Raw genomic sequence first — 18,467 nt, forward strand, 5'->3', positions numbered from 1 at the left:
ATGAGAACATATTAATTATAATTAAGAAACTTTAACTCAGTCAAAGCAAAACGAACATTTTATGGTTTATATTTAGGTATAATTACATATATTTATATATGTATATATCGATAACTATTGAGCTGCTTATATTCATTGGATTGGGATTGAAATTGGAGTTGGGATCGGAGACGTCTCAGTTGCGATTGTAGAACTTTCTTTGGTAGCGCTTGCAGCTGCTGCTCATGCTGCCAACGCCTCCGCCCGACACGCCCCCGACTCCAACGCCGCCCACACCCACACCCACGCCCCCGCCCATTCCCCCCATACCCATGCCCAAGCCCATGAGCTGCTGCTGCTGATGCTGCTGTTGTTGCTGTTGCTGATGCTGATGCTGGTGATGCAGTCCAAAGCCAGCTGATCCATAGAACTGCTGAGCAGAGCCTCCGCCTCCGCCTCCACCTCCACCGATGCCACCGCTGACACCACCAACACCGCCGCTGCTGCCGCTCATGCCCAGGGCTTTATTTTAGCTGGACGCCCCCAGTTGATTCTTCATATGCGCGGCGGCTGCAGCTGCCGCTGCGGCAGCAGCAAATGGTGAACCGACTCCACCACCGCCAGTCGGTGTCTGCGGCCCATTGTTGTTGTTGTGATCGCCAGGAGTGCGCGGACCATTGACCATGCCACCGCCACCATTGACATTGGCACCGCCCGTCACGCCGCCCGGTCCACCGCCCAGCAGTCCACCGGCAGCGCCAGCAGCGCCCGCAGCTCCAGTCGGAGAGCCTTGGCCCAAGGACGACACATGACGCTTCAGCATCGGGTGATTGGCCATGGAGGCAAAGACCAGACGCTCCTCATAATCGTATTCGCAGAGTATCTTATTCTCACATAGATAGAAACGATCGCCAACGCAGAATCTGCAAAAGATAAACCAAATCGAAAAGATTAAGCAAGGATTCCAATGAAAACAGAGAGCACAGTTTTATCTTAATATATTATACATGCTTTTTTTTTTTTTGGTATTTCTGCTTATTTAACAATTCATTAAACAATTATCAAACATTTTTAATTTATTTCACATTCTTTTCCTTAAACATACTTTTAATTTATCTGCACATTTCAAAAGTCGAAGCAAACATAACTATTCAGCTATTTAAAATTCAAAATGTTGTAATGTCCTGGCAATTATTTAATTTATTCCAATTTTCGCTTTTATTTGAATTTCACTTTCAGTTTCCCTCTGTTGTATCACAGATCTTACGAGATTGATTTTTAATTTATAAAAAAATATTCTTATGTGATTTATAAATATTAAAAGTAATAGTTTTAAATTATAATTTAATTTGAAAAATAAAACACCTGCAATATTTAAATAATAATACTAAATTGAGCTTTGGGGCATGAATTTTATTAAATGTACAGCTACTTTAGTTATTTTAACTAATGTAACTTGTAATTTAATCATTTGTTTAGTAGTTATTACATTTTACGATATGTAATTTAATAATTTTTGGTTTCTCGGAACATTCGAGAAGTATTCATTTATGATCTTAAGTCAAATCGTTGTCATAAATATAACCAGATTCAACAGCTTTTCAGTTTTTTAGAGCAAAATTGAGTAGAAGGACAATTGGCAGCAAGTTGGCAGTGCTCAGAAACAGGAATTGGCAACTGGAAACGATTTTTCCACATGCTTAAACCGACAAGAGACACGACAAACGACAAATACACAACAAAGATGACAATTGACAGCGGTGGACTGTAAAGGCAACTGTTGAGGAGCCAGTTATAGCCGGGGAGTTGTCTGAAACAAAAGCACTCCAGATGAAGACAAGCCAAAAGGACCAAGGGACCATAAGGACATGAAAAAGGGGGGCAAACAATATTCGCTTGATGACGGGCTCACAAGGAAGTCAGATAAGCATTTGAAAATGTCGCTGCAATGTCAGGAAATGCTGCACGGATCTGGCATTGCCATTTGAATCGCTTCTGCAACGAGTGGATGGAGGGAGGAAGGAGACGGAGGAGCGAACGGAGCGGACGGAGCGGGAGGAGTGAGGCTTACTCCAAGTTCCGCTTCAGTAAAGTGCAGTGCATTCAGCCGACTGCAAATGAAGTCGCCCATTTCAGTCACTTGCCCCAATGTGTGTGCAACATGAAGCCCTTTGTCAAAATATTTATGTTAGCACCTGTACAATGGCTGACAAAAACGAGTGTACACCTCCGATCACCCTTTTTCCGACCGTACCGTCACCATAAGAGTTTTCCCGAATACAGTTCACATTACAAACCAAGCAAGACACTGCACACAAGTGAAAACACACGACTAGACGAACATTTGAATACCCTAACTAGTTGCCAGAGCTTATTGACATAAGGGATAGAGTTCATAATGTAAGGAATAATATTGCAACAATTTCATTTAATATTATTCTTAACAAATTGTTTTCTATAATTTTGAATTCATTCAATTAAACAGGATCTGAAAATCACTGCGATATTTTCAAATTTTTTATACAGAATTTTTTGACATTTTATAATATTTTTTACGTAAACAAATCATTATTCAGAGTAAGACAAACATTATTTTGGTTATACAAAATAGAATTGAAGCTTCCAATATGAGTTTCCAACTGGAATTTCTTAAGACTCCAATCTAATTGAATAAACTCAAAGTATTTAAGAAAGAATACTTTAATTTTAAAATTTTAAAAATGAATTTTCTTGTTGATGGATTTAATAATTTCATGAGAAGTCAAAAAAAATATATATCTGTGACTAACTAAATATGTTCTTATATTTTTTTTCTCAAATTAAAAGATATCACGTATGCTCCTCTATTAAACCCTGATCCAGCTGCGAGTTCCAACTTGTTGACATTGTCGCCATAGCTGTTCCTCTTCTAGTGCAACATCATTTTTATGCTTGACAAGTACATGTTACCACAGCTGGGGCAGCAACAGAGGGAGTGAGAAAAATCGAGTGAAAGGGAGAGAGGGAGGGAGGTAGAGTGTACCCCAGGGTAGCAGCTTGTAGGGTAGAGGGTGTGGTTGGGGACCAGGGGTAAAGCAGCTTACAGCAGACTTACAGCGGATATGAAATTTGGCTTTTGATTTACGTCAATGTTTTTTTTTCTTTTTTTTTTGGTTACATTTTCTTTTTGGCTGCTGGCAGCAACAAATCGATTGACGGACTGACTCCATACTATATATATATGTATATATGCATATGTGTGTGGGTGTGGGCGTGGCATGGCGTTGTGTGTTGTCGTCTACATGAAAAACGTTTTGTTTATCTACCAAAACAACAAAAAATCACACGAGTCAACAAAGTATGGGAATAATAAAAACAAAATCGAAGGCAACAAGCAACTTTTGGCTATGGCATTGAACGCACCTGTGACATGCATACCACATCAGACATGTGTGTGTGTGTGTGTTTGTGTGTGTGTGTGTGTGTGAGGCACTGGCACATCCGGGCAGCGAAGACCAACAACAAATTGTCAACAGGAAATACAAAAATTGTTAAAATGGCGCATGTTCTTCTTGTTGTCGTTGTTGTTGCTCTCTTCAACTCTCTCTCTCTCTCTCCCTTTCTCTTTCTCCATATCTATCCCTGGCCAAGCGAAAGATTCGCTGGCAAACTTCGCGCTCTGTTGCCCCTCCATCTGCCCCTGCCCCTGCCACTTCTACTGCTGCCACTCAACTGACGACGTCGTCGTCGTCGATGCTGGCGACAGGAAATTATGCAAACTTTTCAGCAACAACATACAAATAAAAACAACAACAACAACAACAAATTTGATGCACTTTGCTTAAAATAAAAAAATGAGAGAGTAAAAAACATGCAAAACGACTTTTTGTTGCTGCCACAGTGTGGCAAGTGAAGGCCCGCATTTTTAATGTGAAATGTGCGACCAACAACAATTGCAAAAATCAAAGCAGTGGAAGGGGATGGTGAAGAGGAAGGGGAAAGCCTATAAAGGGGAGGGGTGTGGCCATTGCAAGTTACCCGCTGGTCATGCGGCCACGCCTCAATGACTTTTTCGGCAATTGAATTAATTTACGTAAAAAATTGATTAGCTTCAACTCGAAAAACCGATGTGGAAAAAAAAACCCAAAAGAAGCCGAATGTTGATAGGGTCACAACCAAAAAAGGTCTAGGATCAAATTAACCACTCAAATCAGGGAATACAACGGCTATAAGTTTAAAAATAAAAACAACGATTTAACAATTACTTATATAAATAATACTTATATTTAATTTAAATTTAATAATTACATTACAGTGAAACTTAATAATTAAATAATGAAACAATGTATAAATTACTTTAAAATATGAAACTTATATTTAATTTGAATTATTAATTGCGTAAAATTGAATAATTATTTAACAATTTTTTAATTTAAAGGACAACACATAACGGACAACTGTAATAATGCTCTTGTTTACAGTCTGTTAGCAGACTGAAAACTGCAATGACTTTGATATGTTAACAGAATTGGAAAATTAATCTTTGATTAAAGAAGAAAATATATTTTTGAAAATCTTTTTTCAAACGAGACTTGTTTTAAAATCTATATACTGTATAACAGTTGCACTTACTGTCAACTAGTTGAACAAGTGGAAGAAACCGTTAGGCCTCAATGCAACGGGGACACATGCCACATGGGAGAAGGTAGGTGCAACAATTGCTCCCTCTTTGCTGCCCCAAAACTCAGGCCACAGACATAGGGGCGCTACTGTTACATTTTTAAAGCCAATTTTCGACAATGCGAAACAAAAGCGACTGGAAACAGTGCAACAGCAACAGCAAAAGGGAGGAGTATATGGAGAAGGAGCAGAAGGAGGAGATAAAAGGGGTGCCTGGTTACGATTTTTAACAATATGCCAATATGTTTTAACATTTATTTCAATATTTTTGTTCGGCAATGCCGTGTGGCGGCATTTTTAATATTTAATGCGTTGTCGCATTGCAACAAGCAACTGGCGCAAAATGAAAATAAGAGACATTTCAGAAATTGGCCAAATGCAATAAATTGCGAAATGCAAAACAAAACAAAACAAAACAAAAATAAATAAAATGAAAGAAAAGAAAAGAAAAGAAAACGAGAAACGTTTGCAATCGGCAAGTTGGCACTTGATGGCACCCCAAAGGGTTGCCACAAGATGGAATCAAATATGCCTCGGAAATTTATGCGGTTTTCATAGAAATTCAATGGCACTAAAGGGGTTGACTTCAGCCCCCTCCCCGCCACACAAGCTTCCCCCTCACTTTAGCAACAACGACAACAACCTTGTAAATGATGTCAATTTGTTGTTGTTATTGCTGATGTTTCTGCATAATAATAAAATTCTAAGTGCCATTTCGGCCATGTTTATTGGCCAAAGATTAAAAAGGGATTTCTCGCTAACATTGTAAGCGTGTGTTGTGCGTGCTTGTGTGTTGTTGTTGTTGTTGTAGTTACTGATAGGGAAATGGCCCATAAAAAATGCACAAGTATTTTATGGGAGCACAGACTCAAGCACTGCGTAAGTGCCACATTTTGTGGCAGGTAGGTGTTTGTTGTTCCCAAGTGAATTCAATCAACAGCATCAAGCAATTGACATGAAGAAAAGCATCACGGTGAAAGCTGCCTAAGTTATTTTCCAAAAAAAACTGTTCGTTTATGACAGTTTTTACTGTCATACTTATAATATAATTAAGTTATAGTTACTTATAATTAAATTATAGCGATAATTTGAACATTTATATAAACATAAATAACAATAAAAATAAAGAAAGAAAGAAACATATGTATATAAATAAATAAATGCTGATAACTATAAACATAAAAGACTCATATTTAAAAAGAATTTACTATCTCAATCAAATGCTAACCAATATCACACAATTTCAAACATATATATAAAATGTACAATGAAAACTCGATTTTCGCGTAAGCGATTTTCAAGTACTTTTTTTTCAATAATTTCTTTGACGATCTATTGAGGTGATTAAATCGATTTTCATGAAAAATTAACAACACATTGGAGTTTGTTCATCGTAGCTAATTTGCAGAGTAAAGTTAAGTAGTTAAATTTTAGAACCAACTTAATGAAAAACCTACAAAAATTCTAAACTTTGAAGAAGGCAATTAAGCGATATGAAAAAAGATTTGTATATTTGTATTTTAGTGATGTAAATCCAACCTCTAGAGATGTTTTTAAACAAACTGTTTGAAAATTTTAGAGTTATATAAATGTTATTTTAGGTATGTTTTATATAATTAATAAATTAATTCAAAATACATTTCATTCAATTTTAAAAAATACCTTAATCTCTCCAAAATATTTTTTTTATTTGAAAGCATTGCTTGCATATTTTTAGAAACATCACCTTTTGGGTTGCTTTTAGAGATTTTTAGACAACACATTCCTATGAGCAATATATCTCCGTAGTCAATTTAAACTTTATATAAGTTAAAATTATTTCGAAAACTAGCCTTTTGAGCGCACTCAGCATAGATCTTTTAAAAAAAAGATTATACAGTAGAGTGGGTCATTTTTTTTTTGCGACCAAACAATGAATTCTAAGAAGGTTTGTCCAATAAACCATCGGTCTAAAATCAATTTAGAGCTTATAAATTAAAATTATTTTTTTTTACGCCATACAAATTGACCGACTCTATTCTACAGGTCTGTTTTACAAATTTTTTACAACCAAAAGACACAAAAAAGGCGCTGTCGAGGCCCTAGAAATTTACAATGGTTGATGTTAAATGTGAAAACTATAAAATTAAATTAAATTGCTTTTTAAATTTAAAAAAAGGGCATAAAATATATTTGAAATTAATTTTTTTGTACCATCTTTGAGTACCCGCAAATAGGTGTGAGAAATTAGAGATCGACACTTCTGTATCTTTTACTAAATTTCATGAATTGTACCACTGTTGGAATTCATAATTGACAACTTAGTAAAGTAAAGTATATGTCGATAGACCTATCGATTGATCGATAACTCACCTATGATTGCATTGCTGGCACGCAAAGCACTCCAGATGATAAACATTGGTGCGTGCACGCATTACCATCTCAAAGGCTGGAATGACTTTGCTGCATGCGGCACAGTAGCCCGTGTTGCCAAACAATCTGCAAGTGGCAAGAACGATAGCGATAACAAATTAAATTGAATTCACCTCACTGTCTCCCTCACTCTCACTCTCACTATCTCTCGATCTGTACTCACCTCAAGTAGTCGCGCTTGCAGAGCATTAGATTGCCCTTGGTGTACAGTGTGGAGCCGACTTCGCCGAGGCGACAGTCACAGCAGCCGCATTTGAGGCAATCCTCGTGCCACAACATGTCGAGGGCACGCAGCAGGTAACGGTCCTGGATGTGCTTGCCACAGCCGGCGCATAGTTGGCTGCCGTTGTTGTTGTTATTGTTGTTGTTCGCCGCAGCGGCAATGCTCTGTACATTGTTGTTGTTATTGTTGTTGCTGTTGTTATTGTTGTTGTTAACAACATTGCCATTGCTAAGACCATTGTTGTTATTGTTATTATTGTTGCCATTGTTGTTCTGCCCGTTGTTGTTCATGTTTGCGGCCTGTTGCTGCTGTTGTTGTGCCGACTGCTGCTGCTGCTGTTGTTGTTGCTGCTGATTTGATGATAGCCCGACAAGTCCGGGTTCAGTTTTGGTAATATCCATAGTCATCATCTAGAGAACGAGAGCGAGAGAGAGAGAGAGAGAGAGCGGTGATTAGCTTGAAAAGTCTTTAATGCTTAATTCTTCATATTTATAATACATTGTTGGGTTTGCTTATGTCGAGCCAATAGTGTTCATAGGGCGAAAAGCATCTTTTTAGACGCTTTCTGTTGTCATCAATGTAATATTTGTTGCTGTTGTTTTTCACACTGCCAAAGCCTTTGTAATTATCATTGCCATTGTCATTATCGTTGTCCTCCTCTTCGTTGTTGACAAATTTCTGAAATATCGCGGGCACAATGAACCGTTCAATGGTTTGGAAATCGACAAACTCCTCATAGTTGTAATCAATTGCGTAATCGAAATCAATTGAATGAAATGCCATAGCACAGTTTATTGAATTTTTAATTATTTATCGTAGCACAAATTTAATTAAATCAAAGTAAAGGCGCCACGAATAAAGCGTCGTTGCAGCTTCACATTAAGTGTTGATCAGCGTGCAAGCATAACGGCATTAAACATCTGTTATGCAAAACGTTCACATAGCAGTGCTGTACAATATCACTAACAGACGGTGGCGCTTTGCAGCCTGCTAGCATTTTAATTATTTTGTGTAGCATACTTTTAAGCGCGTACAATTAATACGCACTTGAGTTGCCAATACTTTAAATGTAACAAAAATAAAAACTATTAAATAAATAAATAATTCTTAAAATAAAATGAACGTTAATAATTAAAGGAAATTTGAAAAAGGCAATTATGTTAAATTTTAAAAAGTTTAAACATGACAAGGGCTCGTCCGGGAGTTGAACCCGGGACCTCTCGCACCCGAAGCGAGAATCATACCACTAGACCAACGAGCCGATGTTTGCCTCGCCGGCACAAACAAAATTTCAATGACGATTGCGAAACCTGCGACCTTGAAACGATCAACAGCGATTACCAACAACACTTTTGCTCATATCTATTTTTAGCCCAACACAAGCTTCGATCGCTGCTCTGAGCGAACGTTGTCTTGATGCGTGGGCGTTGCTTGGTCCTTGTATCGCTTTTGTTGGCGGGGCTAACTGGCGTGCGTTTGCCAGATTGCCTCTTTAGCTCAGTGGTAGAGCACTGGTCTCGTAAACCAGGGGTCGTGAGTTCAAACCTCACAGGAGGCAAATGTAAATTCACTTATTATTTTCATATAATAATTTTTTTTTTTCAATTTTCTATTCTAGTTGAAACTTTTTAGCAAAACCGCAGCCTGAACAACTGACGTTGTCCAATTGATGTCAGTTATTGTTGTTTTTGTGAATGCGACGCTGCAAATTGCTGACTGCAGCAGCTCGATAACGATAACAAAACATGGCTATAGCCAAGGCCTATGTCAATGGCCAACAACAATGACAACAACGACAACAACAACAAGAAATCGATGCAGTTCACAGAGGAAATGCCAACAACGATTTAAAATAACGAGATTTATGACAAATTGGCATTGGCAAACGGCACAAACTGGAATGGCAATGGTGTGGCATGCCACATGAACCCAACCCACAATCACATTCAAGCCAAAACAATCCCGGTCAAAAGCAGGCCAAAAGCGAAGCGCTAAATACTTAGTTTGTTGCACAATTTCCCATTTCGCACGACAAGGGCTGGGTGAAGGGAGGGGGGAAACCCTAAAAATATGCAATGTTGCGCCCTGTGGCATATGGCGTATGCGTGCGTGTGTGTGTTTGTGTGTGTGTAACGTTGTCTGCCCCAGCGTCAATTGTCGTCGTCGTCGTCGTCTATGGCAAAATGCGTCGCATTAAGCCGCCGTGGATGTTGTCCATGTAGCGCCAACTGTGACCCGATGGCCTTGGGGGCACACACAGAGTCTGTGGTTGTTGCATGTTGCAAGTTGAATGGAACGGGCCAGAGGTGGCAGCTGCTGGCAATGACTTTAATTAGACGTCGAGTTGCCGACCAGTGTCAAAAACTCATCAACTGCTCGACGGCCTGCGGCATGCAGCATGTAGCATGTGGCAAGAGGGGGAGGAGAGACGCCTCATAAAAATTCAATCAAATCAATTTATGTAAATTTAACGCCGACCAAACCAAACAATGACACTGACCAAGTCAGCTAACAACTTTTTGGGGAGCCGGCCGGAATCCTGCTGCAGACCTCTCTCTCTCTCTCCGTCTCTCTCTCTCACCCTTGCCCCTGCCACCCCCATACCGCATTGTGCATTGTTATTTAGTTTAGACAAAATGAATTGAATGCTAAACGCCGGCAACGTTTTCATATTTGAATTTCATTGGCAATGGTTATGCCACAAAATGCAATTCAATGGCACTGTCTGCTGTGGCAAGGTAAGGGTGGGGGTGCCACATGCCGCATTTTATCGGAGACAGCGCATTCATTGAGCATTCATAGTTTGTGCTGCTATTGTATGAGTGTGTGTGTGTGTGTGTGTGTGTGTGTGTGTGTGTGTGTGTGTGTGTGTGTGTGTGTGTGTGATCAATTAATTTATGCATTACATTTATGTACCACCCCCTTCTCCACCCCCCTTTATCCGCCCACACCCGCTCTCAATCAAAATAGTGCTTTTCAATTTGCATGCAATTTTGTAAAAGATTTTCCCAACGATTTAACTAACGATTTGATTGCATTGTTTCATTCCATTTCGTTACATTCCACATTATTCCACATACAAAAAAAAAATCACTACAAAAAAAAACTTTAACTATGCAAAATACTTAGATTTTTAATTATTTTATTAGACTGTTAATTTTGGCAAATAGACTGATAGATACCCTTTATTCTGTTGTCAATAACAGCCCGATTTTTATGAAATTTTTAGAATACCATTATAGCATGCTTATACAGCTGTGTACTGAAAAGCAATTTGTTTTCTTTTTATTTAAGCTTGTCAGATAAATTTTAAATATTGCGCAAAAGTGCTGAAATATTCAGATATCTGTTAAATGACGTAGCTCTTACTGCATATTAACAATAAACTAATAATTTGTATTTTATGTGATCTATTGTAAGAGTTTTCAATCAAAACTTTTCTACCCTTAACACTGCAGTGCACTGGCTGGACATGGGCGTTTTATCGGTTCGTTGTGGGAAACGGAAACGTCACCGATACCTGGACAGGCTCAAAGCCCGGCAAACTAATTGCGCGACCAACGCGCTCATTAAACCCAATCAATATTCAAATTTTCATAGAGTTAGAGCAACCCTCTCGCCCCAGTTACTTTCTTCCTGTTGCCCCTATTGGGGGGCACGTTGCCCGACGGCATTTTCACAGTTTAGTTTGCTAAGCGGATGCCGTCCAGCCCACAGTTCATCCAAAAGTGAACTCAAGAGGCGGTTGCGTTTCGTAACGTTTTTCGGTTCCGGCTCTATAATTATGCATATGCATGTGGTTGGAGTTAAGGGGTTGGGGTCAAAGACGGGGCTCTGTTTGTCGCAGCTTAAACCCTTTTTAACCCCAATTGTTGGAGAGCTTGGTGGGGGGTAAATTACAGGTTTGCACGCAAGTTAACGGAAGTTACTTCGGTTATAAGAAACTTGTCGCTGGGTTCCAGGACCTTCTCGGTCTGAAATTAAGTTGATTTTGTGGTCAGTTATGTTTATGGTTTATTTATTTGGTTTACAACTAGCGACAAGGAGCCATTGCTGCAATTTTGTGTCATGTTTTATGCATGCCAATGCAATGAGAGGGAGAGAGAGAGAGGATGCGAGGGTTGATCGAGGTAGGGGGTGAGAGGGTGAGGGCTGGCAAATGTTGTCGCATGTCGTCATGTGGAGCGCATTTAATGACACTAATTAGTGGCCGAGGCTCATGTGACAAACGCGTTACGGCTACGTCAAGCAGCCCTCGTTTGGCACCCTCCACCCTTTCCCCATGTCCCAGAGCAACCCCTTAATGTACAGGGAAAATCACTGAAATTCTGCATATGCCTGCAACAGCTGCAAATCGGGAGCCCCAACTCTCATATGATTGTATGTGTGTTTTTGAAGTGGCTGCTGCAGCTTCCACCAAAAAGCCCATCTCTCCCACCTCCCCCCAACCCTTAAGCCAGCCATTGCCCACCCTTAATTGGTAATTAATTTATTTTGCATAATTTTTCGCGCCGTTCGCTTTTGCCAGTGCCACATTATGTTGCTGACAGCCAGGGCATAGGCGTTGTGGCAAAGGGGGTTTCCCCGAGGAGCAAGGGAGGTAGGGTTGAGGAGTGCTCCTGTAAACGCAATTTGTTTATTTGGTTTTGGGCTTTCGGTTCGTTGTCGCTTCGTGCAACTGACGGACACCGAAAGGTGTCAAAAAGTGCGAATTAAGTGCGAATAAACGTGCTGAGCGTGCAAAGACCACGCCCACACTGCCACCCGCCCCCCTGCAACGCACCGCACCGCACCTGTCTGTCTATCCGTCTGTCTGTTTCGTTGCAGGTTGCAGGTTGCAGGTTGCGTTGCGTAAATTTGCATTGCCGCACAAAAATCACATAAATTAAATTTGTGCACGCAACGCACAAAGCGAAAATTGATGCGAAAAATTATGAAAAATAATAAACTGAGCGATGCAAATAAAACAAATAAAAGTAAATAAATAATACACATATTTAAAGGTTATAAACACATAAAGATGTGCAACAGATGCTCTAGGAAATTTATTACTTTATTTGTAATATTTCACCAAGGCAAAGCAACAATAAGCAACTTTTTTTTTTTTGATTGGGGTTCTCAATTAATAATTTTTTGTATTAATATGATTACTATTTGATTTTATTTATTTTTTTTTTAATTGATTTGATTGGAAATAATTGTTTTGACAAAGTTAATACACACATATTTGTTTTGTATTTTAAAATAAAGTTAAGCAATCAACAATAATTTTAAATCAGTTAATTGTCAAACAGTATAGACGTTTATTATTAAAAAATATTTATTTTATTGCAAACCACACATATTGACGAAGAAATAATAATAACACTTTGAATTTGTATTATAATTATTGAGATATAAAATTCAACGTATTCTATTGCCTATTTTTCGGAGTTGCTGGATTTTGTTTCATTTTTATAATGTGATTTCAATTAGTCTTGAAATATGTGTTGCATACTCGTATTAAATCTTGAGTTTTATATTATAATTTTAAAAAAGTGACCAGGCAGCTTTAAAGACCACAGCGAAATTTAAAGCTCGAGAAAAAAACAAAGTCCAATTTCAATGTCCTTTGACCATGCGAGGCTTCCGCGCACAAATTAAAAAATAGGTACAACAAACTTAAGCAAAACAAAAGAGCGGAAAAAACACAGCAACAACAGCAAATGAGAAAAAGAGCAGAAAGGAAAAACAAAAACAAATTACAAGCAACAATGGAGGTATACAAAAAAAAGTCAAGTGCGCGATATGGAAAAAAAAAAACTAAAACAATGCCACAATAAAAATATATAACAAGGTACGAAGAAGATGAAGAAGACGACGTCGACAAGTAAGCAACAGCAACAACAACAACATCAGCAACAAACAAAACAATCAAAATTCATTTTTAATTTTTATGCCATAAAAATGCAAACGATGACTTTGGCACGGGAGTGTGGATCCTACACAGAAAAAAATAAAAATCATTCTAAGACTCCGGTTAAAATTCCAGAGATCCAAAATAATGATTTTTTTGGTTATTTTTAACGGCAAGGAAAAAAGATACAAGAAAAAAATACCATTATAATCGTTTCTATGAAATCTTTGCATTTTCGCCATGATTTAAATGTATTAATTTTTTCGGAATTTCATCAATCATAATGATTATTTTTGAGTTAAAAAAATAAAAATCACATATAATCATCACTTCTGATTTTAAAAATTCTTGATATTAGCATGTTTTGTTTCAAAAAGTGTATTTAGGATATTATTGTTAAATGAAGACAAAATGCGGATTATTTGGTAATGACTGAATATTAAAAAAGTAGAAAAACCTAAAATCTTTTTATATTACTGATAAAAATTGTGCTTGAAACAAGTATTTTTGAAAATCCGGGATTACCATATTTTTGAAATGGCACTGGATTAACTTTATCCCGAAATTAGGTATTTTTTTCTGTGTAAGAGAGTGATAAAAAAGAGAGAGAGAGAGAGAGAGCGAAAAATGGTCACGAAACTGAAGTCGCAATCGAGAGCTAGTTAGTTGGGGATTGGGGGTTGGGGGCGAGACTCTTTACAACAACGTAATGGCAAACATGTTGCGCGACAAGGAATAAGTTAACCCTCCCCATTCCCATCCCCATTCCCATCCCCTGCTTTTAAACTGCCCCAAACTTGCAATAGAACGAGCGTCACGTCACGACTGCGATTGTGCCTGGTCCATGTTTAATGTCCTTTCTTATATATGTATGTATGTATGTACGTGCAGATGTATGTGTTTAAATATTATTTTTATTTTCCTTTATTATTTGACATTTTCCTTTGTTTTTTTTGTTGCGCTCTTTTTAAATAAAGTTTTGCGACACAAAACAAGCTTTTAAGTGGCCGGGTCAACAATTAAATGGCCACGTTTGCAATTTTGTATGTCGTCAACGTTGTTGTAGATGTTGTCGTTGTCGTTGTTGTTGTTTTAATTATGGCTCAAGCCGTGCATGTGCCGTCCTTAAACTTGGTCCTGTCAACAGCAACTGGCGCTCCGCCTTAATCGTACTCCAATAACAATTCACAATCTCTGTGTTCTCAATGTACTTAAACTGCCATAAATACCAATCAAAATCAAATGCACACACGAGCAACCAATGCCGCCTCTCTTCCTTTCGTCCCCTCTTCCCCTCGCCTGCTCTGTAAGAAGCTTTTTTTTTTGGTCCTGGACACTTTGTGATGTCACTCGCAGCAGCTCGCTCTCGTGATTTTTATGTTTGTGTTACTCATGCATTTTTTAGACAGGCGACAAAGAAATTCTAATCGATATGCCAAATGAAAAACAAAACTTGTTTTTTTTATAAATTTATAGCCGTAGCTGAAACCCAAACCGAAACTATGCTTTTATTTTATGCCTAAACCGATAAACCGAACTTATTAAAACCGAAATTAGCGATTAGTAACCGATTCATGTATAACGGAAAGTTTTGGTTCAATCATAAGGTATAACTAACCATCGTTTTTTAAACTATGGAAATGTGTGTCATGGTCGTTAAGCGGGTTTAACTCCTGTAGAATGGATGTACTTACTCATAAGATAGTTATTTCTAAAAATAAAATAAAAATTTGCAACTTTTTTTTGTGAACCAAAAGCATACCGGTATTTCGAAACCGAAACTTGCAAAAAAGACCTGTACAGAGATTTTGTTTAACTGATGCTCAAAAACCAAAAATCAAACATAACTGAAACTCTAACTGAAACCTATATTGGATTTAGTTTGACACCTTGCTTAGAAGAATAGCAAGTGTATAGCGACAATTTGGTCGCCTGCACATTTAACAGAGTCTGTTAACTGCTGTCGGCAGGGCCAGTGTACACTGTACGTGTACATGTGTGTATGGCGTTTGTTTGTGTGCGTAAGTGTCGTGTTTGTGTTTACGCCTGTTTCTAGTGCCATCGAAAGTTGAACCTTGTTGTTGTTGTTTCATTCAATCTCAATAACTAGCAGTAAAAAATAAAAGAAATGGGGGGAAAAAAAAATAGCAAATGCTGCCACATGCAGTCAAAATTGACACCGCCCCTCGGCCGTATTGTTTATTTGATTTATGTGCATTGTTGTTGCTATTGTTGCTGTTGTTGTTATTGCTGATACGGTGTTTATTGTGGCAACATATGGGGCAGGGCATTTGTTGTGCTTGTACATAAGCATTTCTAAAACACTGAGAAAAACTTGGCATCCTATAATTCATCGTACTTAAATTTATTACAGTTTCTTCTTACAATTTTAAAATTGCTGTTTACTAAAAATTAAATTAAATTAAATTTTAGCCGATCTTAAATTTAGAATTTCGACTGACCATTCCTATGACAGCTATATGATACAATAGTCCGATTTTGACCATACTTAGTCAGAATACAATTATAAAATTTGAGAGTTTGTTTGAGATCTCTCCGAAAACAACATAGTTTTTTATACTAAATTCTTTTTTTAATCTTTTTGAACTTCAAATTGTTTGTTTCAAGATTGAAATTAAGCTAAAAATGAAATTGATTTGTACTAGAAACAAGTACATTTTTGCATTAGTTCAAGATTTTGGTGTACTTCAACTAGTAGCTCAAGTATTCCAGAAAATGTACAATTTAGGATTTCCGGGATGCGAAAATCCAACTTGAAATAAGATTTTTGTGCTTAGTTTTAAATTTCGAACTTTGTACTTGAAAATCATTTTAGGTACAGAAATCTTGATATGTTTTTTCCCAGTGTAGTTATTGTTGTTATTGTTAATCTATTTGTACAGATTTTTGTTTTCTACCGCGAGTCTAAGTAAGATTTATGTCTCCCTTTCCATTCCCCCACGCTCTCTCTCTCTCTATCGCACTCTTCACTTCCTTTTGCCAATGGGCGACACATTGCGCCAACAGTTTGATTTGTGCGACAATTCCCATTACACTGCCGCTGCCGCTCTTGAACTCTCTCTTCCCTTCTGCATTCACTCCACAGATGTCAACTGATGTACAACACGGCATTGGAATTTTTATTAAGTTGTTTTATGTATTGTGTAGTTGGCCATTTGCTGTTATTTCTTTCTGCTTAAACAATTACGACAAATTGCGCGTTTATGGACTAAGCTAAGAAAACGAACAAAATGAAGACGCTAAGCGTTGAGTATGACAGCGACGTTGACGCTGACGTTGACGCTGACTGCGTGCACGTCAAGCGGCATTTGTCCAATGCGTGCGCTATAGTTCGTCAAGCGTGAAAAGCAAATATTACAGAACCTCGAAAATAAAAATATTGTTGAGAAAAATCGGGCTTTATTTATCCGGGATTACCGTACTTCTTACACCGCATTGGATTAATTTCAGCCCAGAATCCCGGATTTTTTTTTTTCTGTGTACGTGCAAGATTTAATCATTTCACGTGTGATAAGCAAGCGAATTAAATTCAATAACCATAACATTGCATTCATTCGGCATTTGTACTGTGGTCATACACTGTGCAAATAATGATGGATAATGATCAAATTAATTTACAACAAATATTAAAAAAGAAAATTTGATAAATAGTAATGAAATTGTATTGCCTTAATTTCATAAAAAAGGGGAAATAAAATTGAATAAGCGATAAATATAAAACAACAAATTATTGATAAAAAAAACAACCATTATTTTTTTTGTCTTCATAACATTTTTTAATTAGCTGTCATTTATACTTATTATTTATTTAGTTTCAGGATCTTGGATCTATTAATAGTTAATGCATATTGGAAATTTTTAGAAAACTCTCGCGCTCATCCCTAGCTAATCTGAACTTGGTATCAATAAATTACGCGATTCTTTGATTGGCTACAATATCAAAAATAAAAAGTATCTGGCTCGAATTTACACGTGCTGCAGATGATCAAAGGGGGCATTCACCAAATTGCACTCGGAGCGTGTTGATGATCATGAGCAGGCGGCGTGCAACGTCAACTGAGGCAGCGGCAGTGGCAGCGGCAGAGGCAGAGGCAGCGCGGCATTTTCAACTGGATTGCAACTTGGCGCGCTTATTTTGCGCTAATTAATGTGTTTTCCACAAAATTAGCAATTTACGCGCAAATAGAAATTGCAACGAGCTGATTTAGAAACCAGTTGCACTCGCATTATCCAAACAAAACAGAAAAACAGAAAAAATAAAAATACAAAAAAAAAAATACAATCAAGAAATCTTTAGTAGAGTGTGCTCGACTATGTGATACCCTCATCTAGTCGCTTAGGTACATACATAATTATTATGTGTGCCAAATCTCAAGTTTGTAGCTTTAAAATTGCTTTGTAATTAGTTTTTATTTTGATTTGTAATAAATCGTGATGAAATTTTCTAAGCACTTATTTCCCTAGATACTTTTCAAGTGTACCAAATATCAAGTTTGTAACTTTAAATTTGAAGGTGTAACTCGATTTTTTCCAGACACGGTAAATAATGATTTTTTTTTTTTTTAATTTAAAAAAATGTGTAATTTCTAGTAACTTTATAAGGGCGTGAAATATATCAAAAATGTTCTGTAAGAGTAATCTATGCAACTTAACCATGATCATTAAATTTATAATTCTTAATGATTATTTTTCAGCAAAAAAAAATAAATCTCAAGAAATAATCATTATTATTATCATTTTTATTTTTTTGACATAAATAATGATTATTTCTTGAGCTTTATTTTTTTTACTCAAAAGTAATCATAAGTAAAATAATAAAAATAAAAAATAATGGTTATTTCTTGAGTTTTATAATAAAACTTATAATGATTACAATCCCAGATTTTTTTAACATTTGTTGTTGCTGATCAAAATTATGTGTACACTTCTTCCGCCTGTTATATACTTTCGCACAGAATTAATATACCCTCAGTTAAGGTATATGGTAAAAAAGACAAGTAGAAAAACAAACAAAAACAAAACAAAAGTCAGTCCGGGCGTGCGGCCGGACGCACAATTAATTAAGTTGACGTTGGTAGCAGCAGCTTTGGCATTGGTATTTCCATTGCCAATGCAATCGTCTAAGAATCAATGTAATTAGTGGCTCGAAGAGATGCCAGCTGCTGCAGGTGCACCATGCACCGTACACCATGCAACATACACCATACACCATGCACCATACACCATGCACCATGCAACATGCGCTGTTGCAGTTGAGAGCTTTGAAAAGCATTTCCT

General features: G+C 37.4%; 1 protein-coding gene and 2 non-coding genes across 4 annotated transcripts in view; 1 reads left to right on the plus strand and 2 right to left on the minus strand.

Annotated features, from left to right (window-relative positions):
* Window positions 1–321: 321 nt before the first annotated feature.
* Window positions 322–18,467, minus strand: part of LOC117794083 (LIM/homeobox protein Lhx3) — a 76,756-nt gene continuing 58,610 nt past the window's right edge. Inside the window, exons 1-4 of one of the 2 annotated variants that reach the window (XM_034634560.1) lie at window positions 7,772–8,142; window positions 7,214–7,683; window positions 6,991–7,116; window positions 322–902 (exon numbers count right to left, since the gene is read on the minus strand). In XM_034634560.1, the coding sequence (XP_034490451.1) occupies window positions 509–902; window positions 6,991–7,116; window positions 7,214–7,683; window positions 7,772–8,056 (1,275 nt within the window). In that variant the 5' untranslated portion in view covers window positions 8,057–8,142 and the 3' untranslated portion in view covers window positions 322–508. Of the gene's footprint in view, window positions 903–6,990; window positions 7,117–7,213; window positions 7,684–7,771; window positions 8,143–18,467 lie in introns of those variants that run through there. The other variant, XM_034634561.1, reaches the window with a different exon arrangement.
* Trnap-cgg lies at window positions 8,463–8,534 on the minus strand. Its single transcript has one exon. It is a non-coding gene; the product is annotated as a tRNA-Pro (tRNA).
* Window positions 8,760–8,831, plus strand: Trnat-cgu. The gene has a single exon. It is a non-coding gene; the product is annotated as a tRNA-Thr (tRNA).

This window comes from Drosophila innubila, chromosome X, assembly GCF_004354385.1.
Source record: "Drosophila innubila isolate TH190305 chromosome X, UK_Dinn_1.0, whole genome shotgun sequence".
NCBI lineage: Eukaryota > Metazoa > Arthropoda > Insecta > Diptera > Drosophilidae > Drosophila > Drosophila innubila.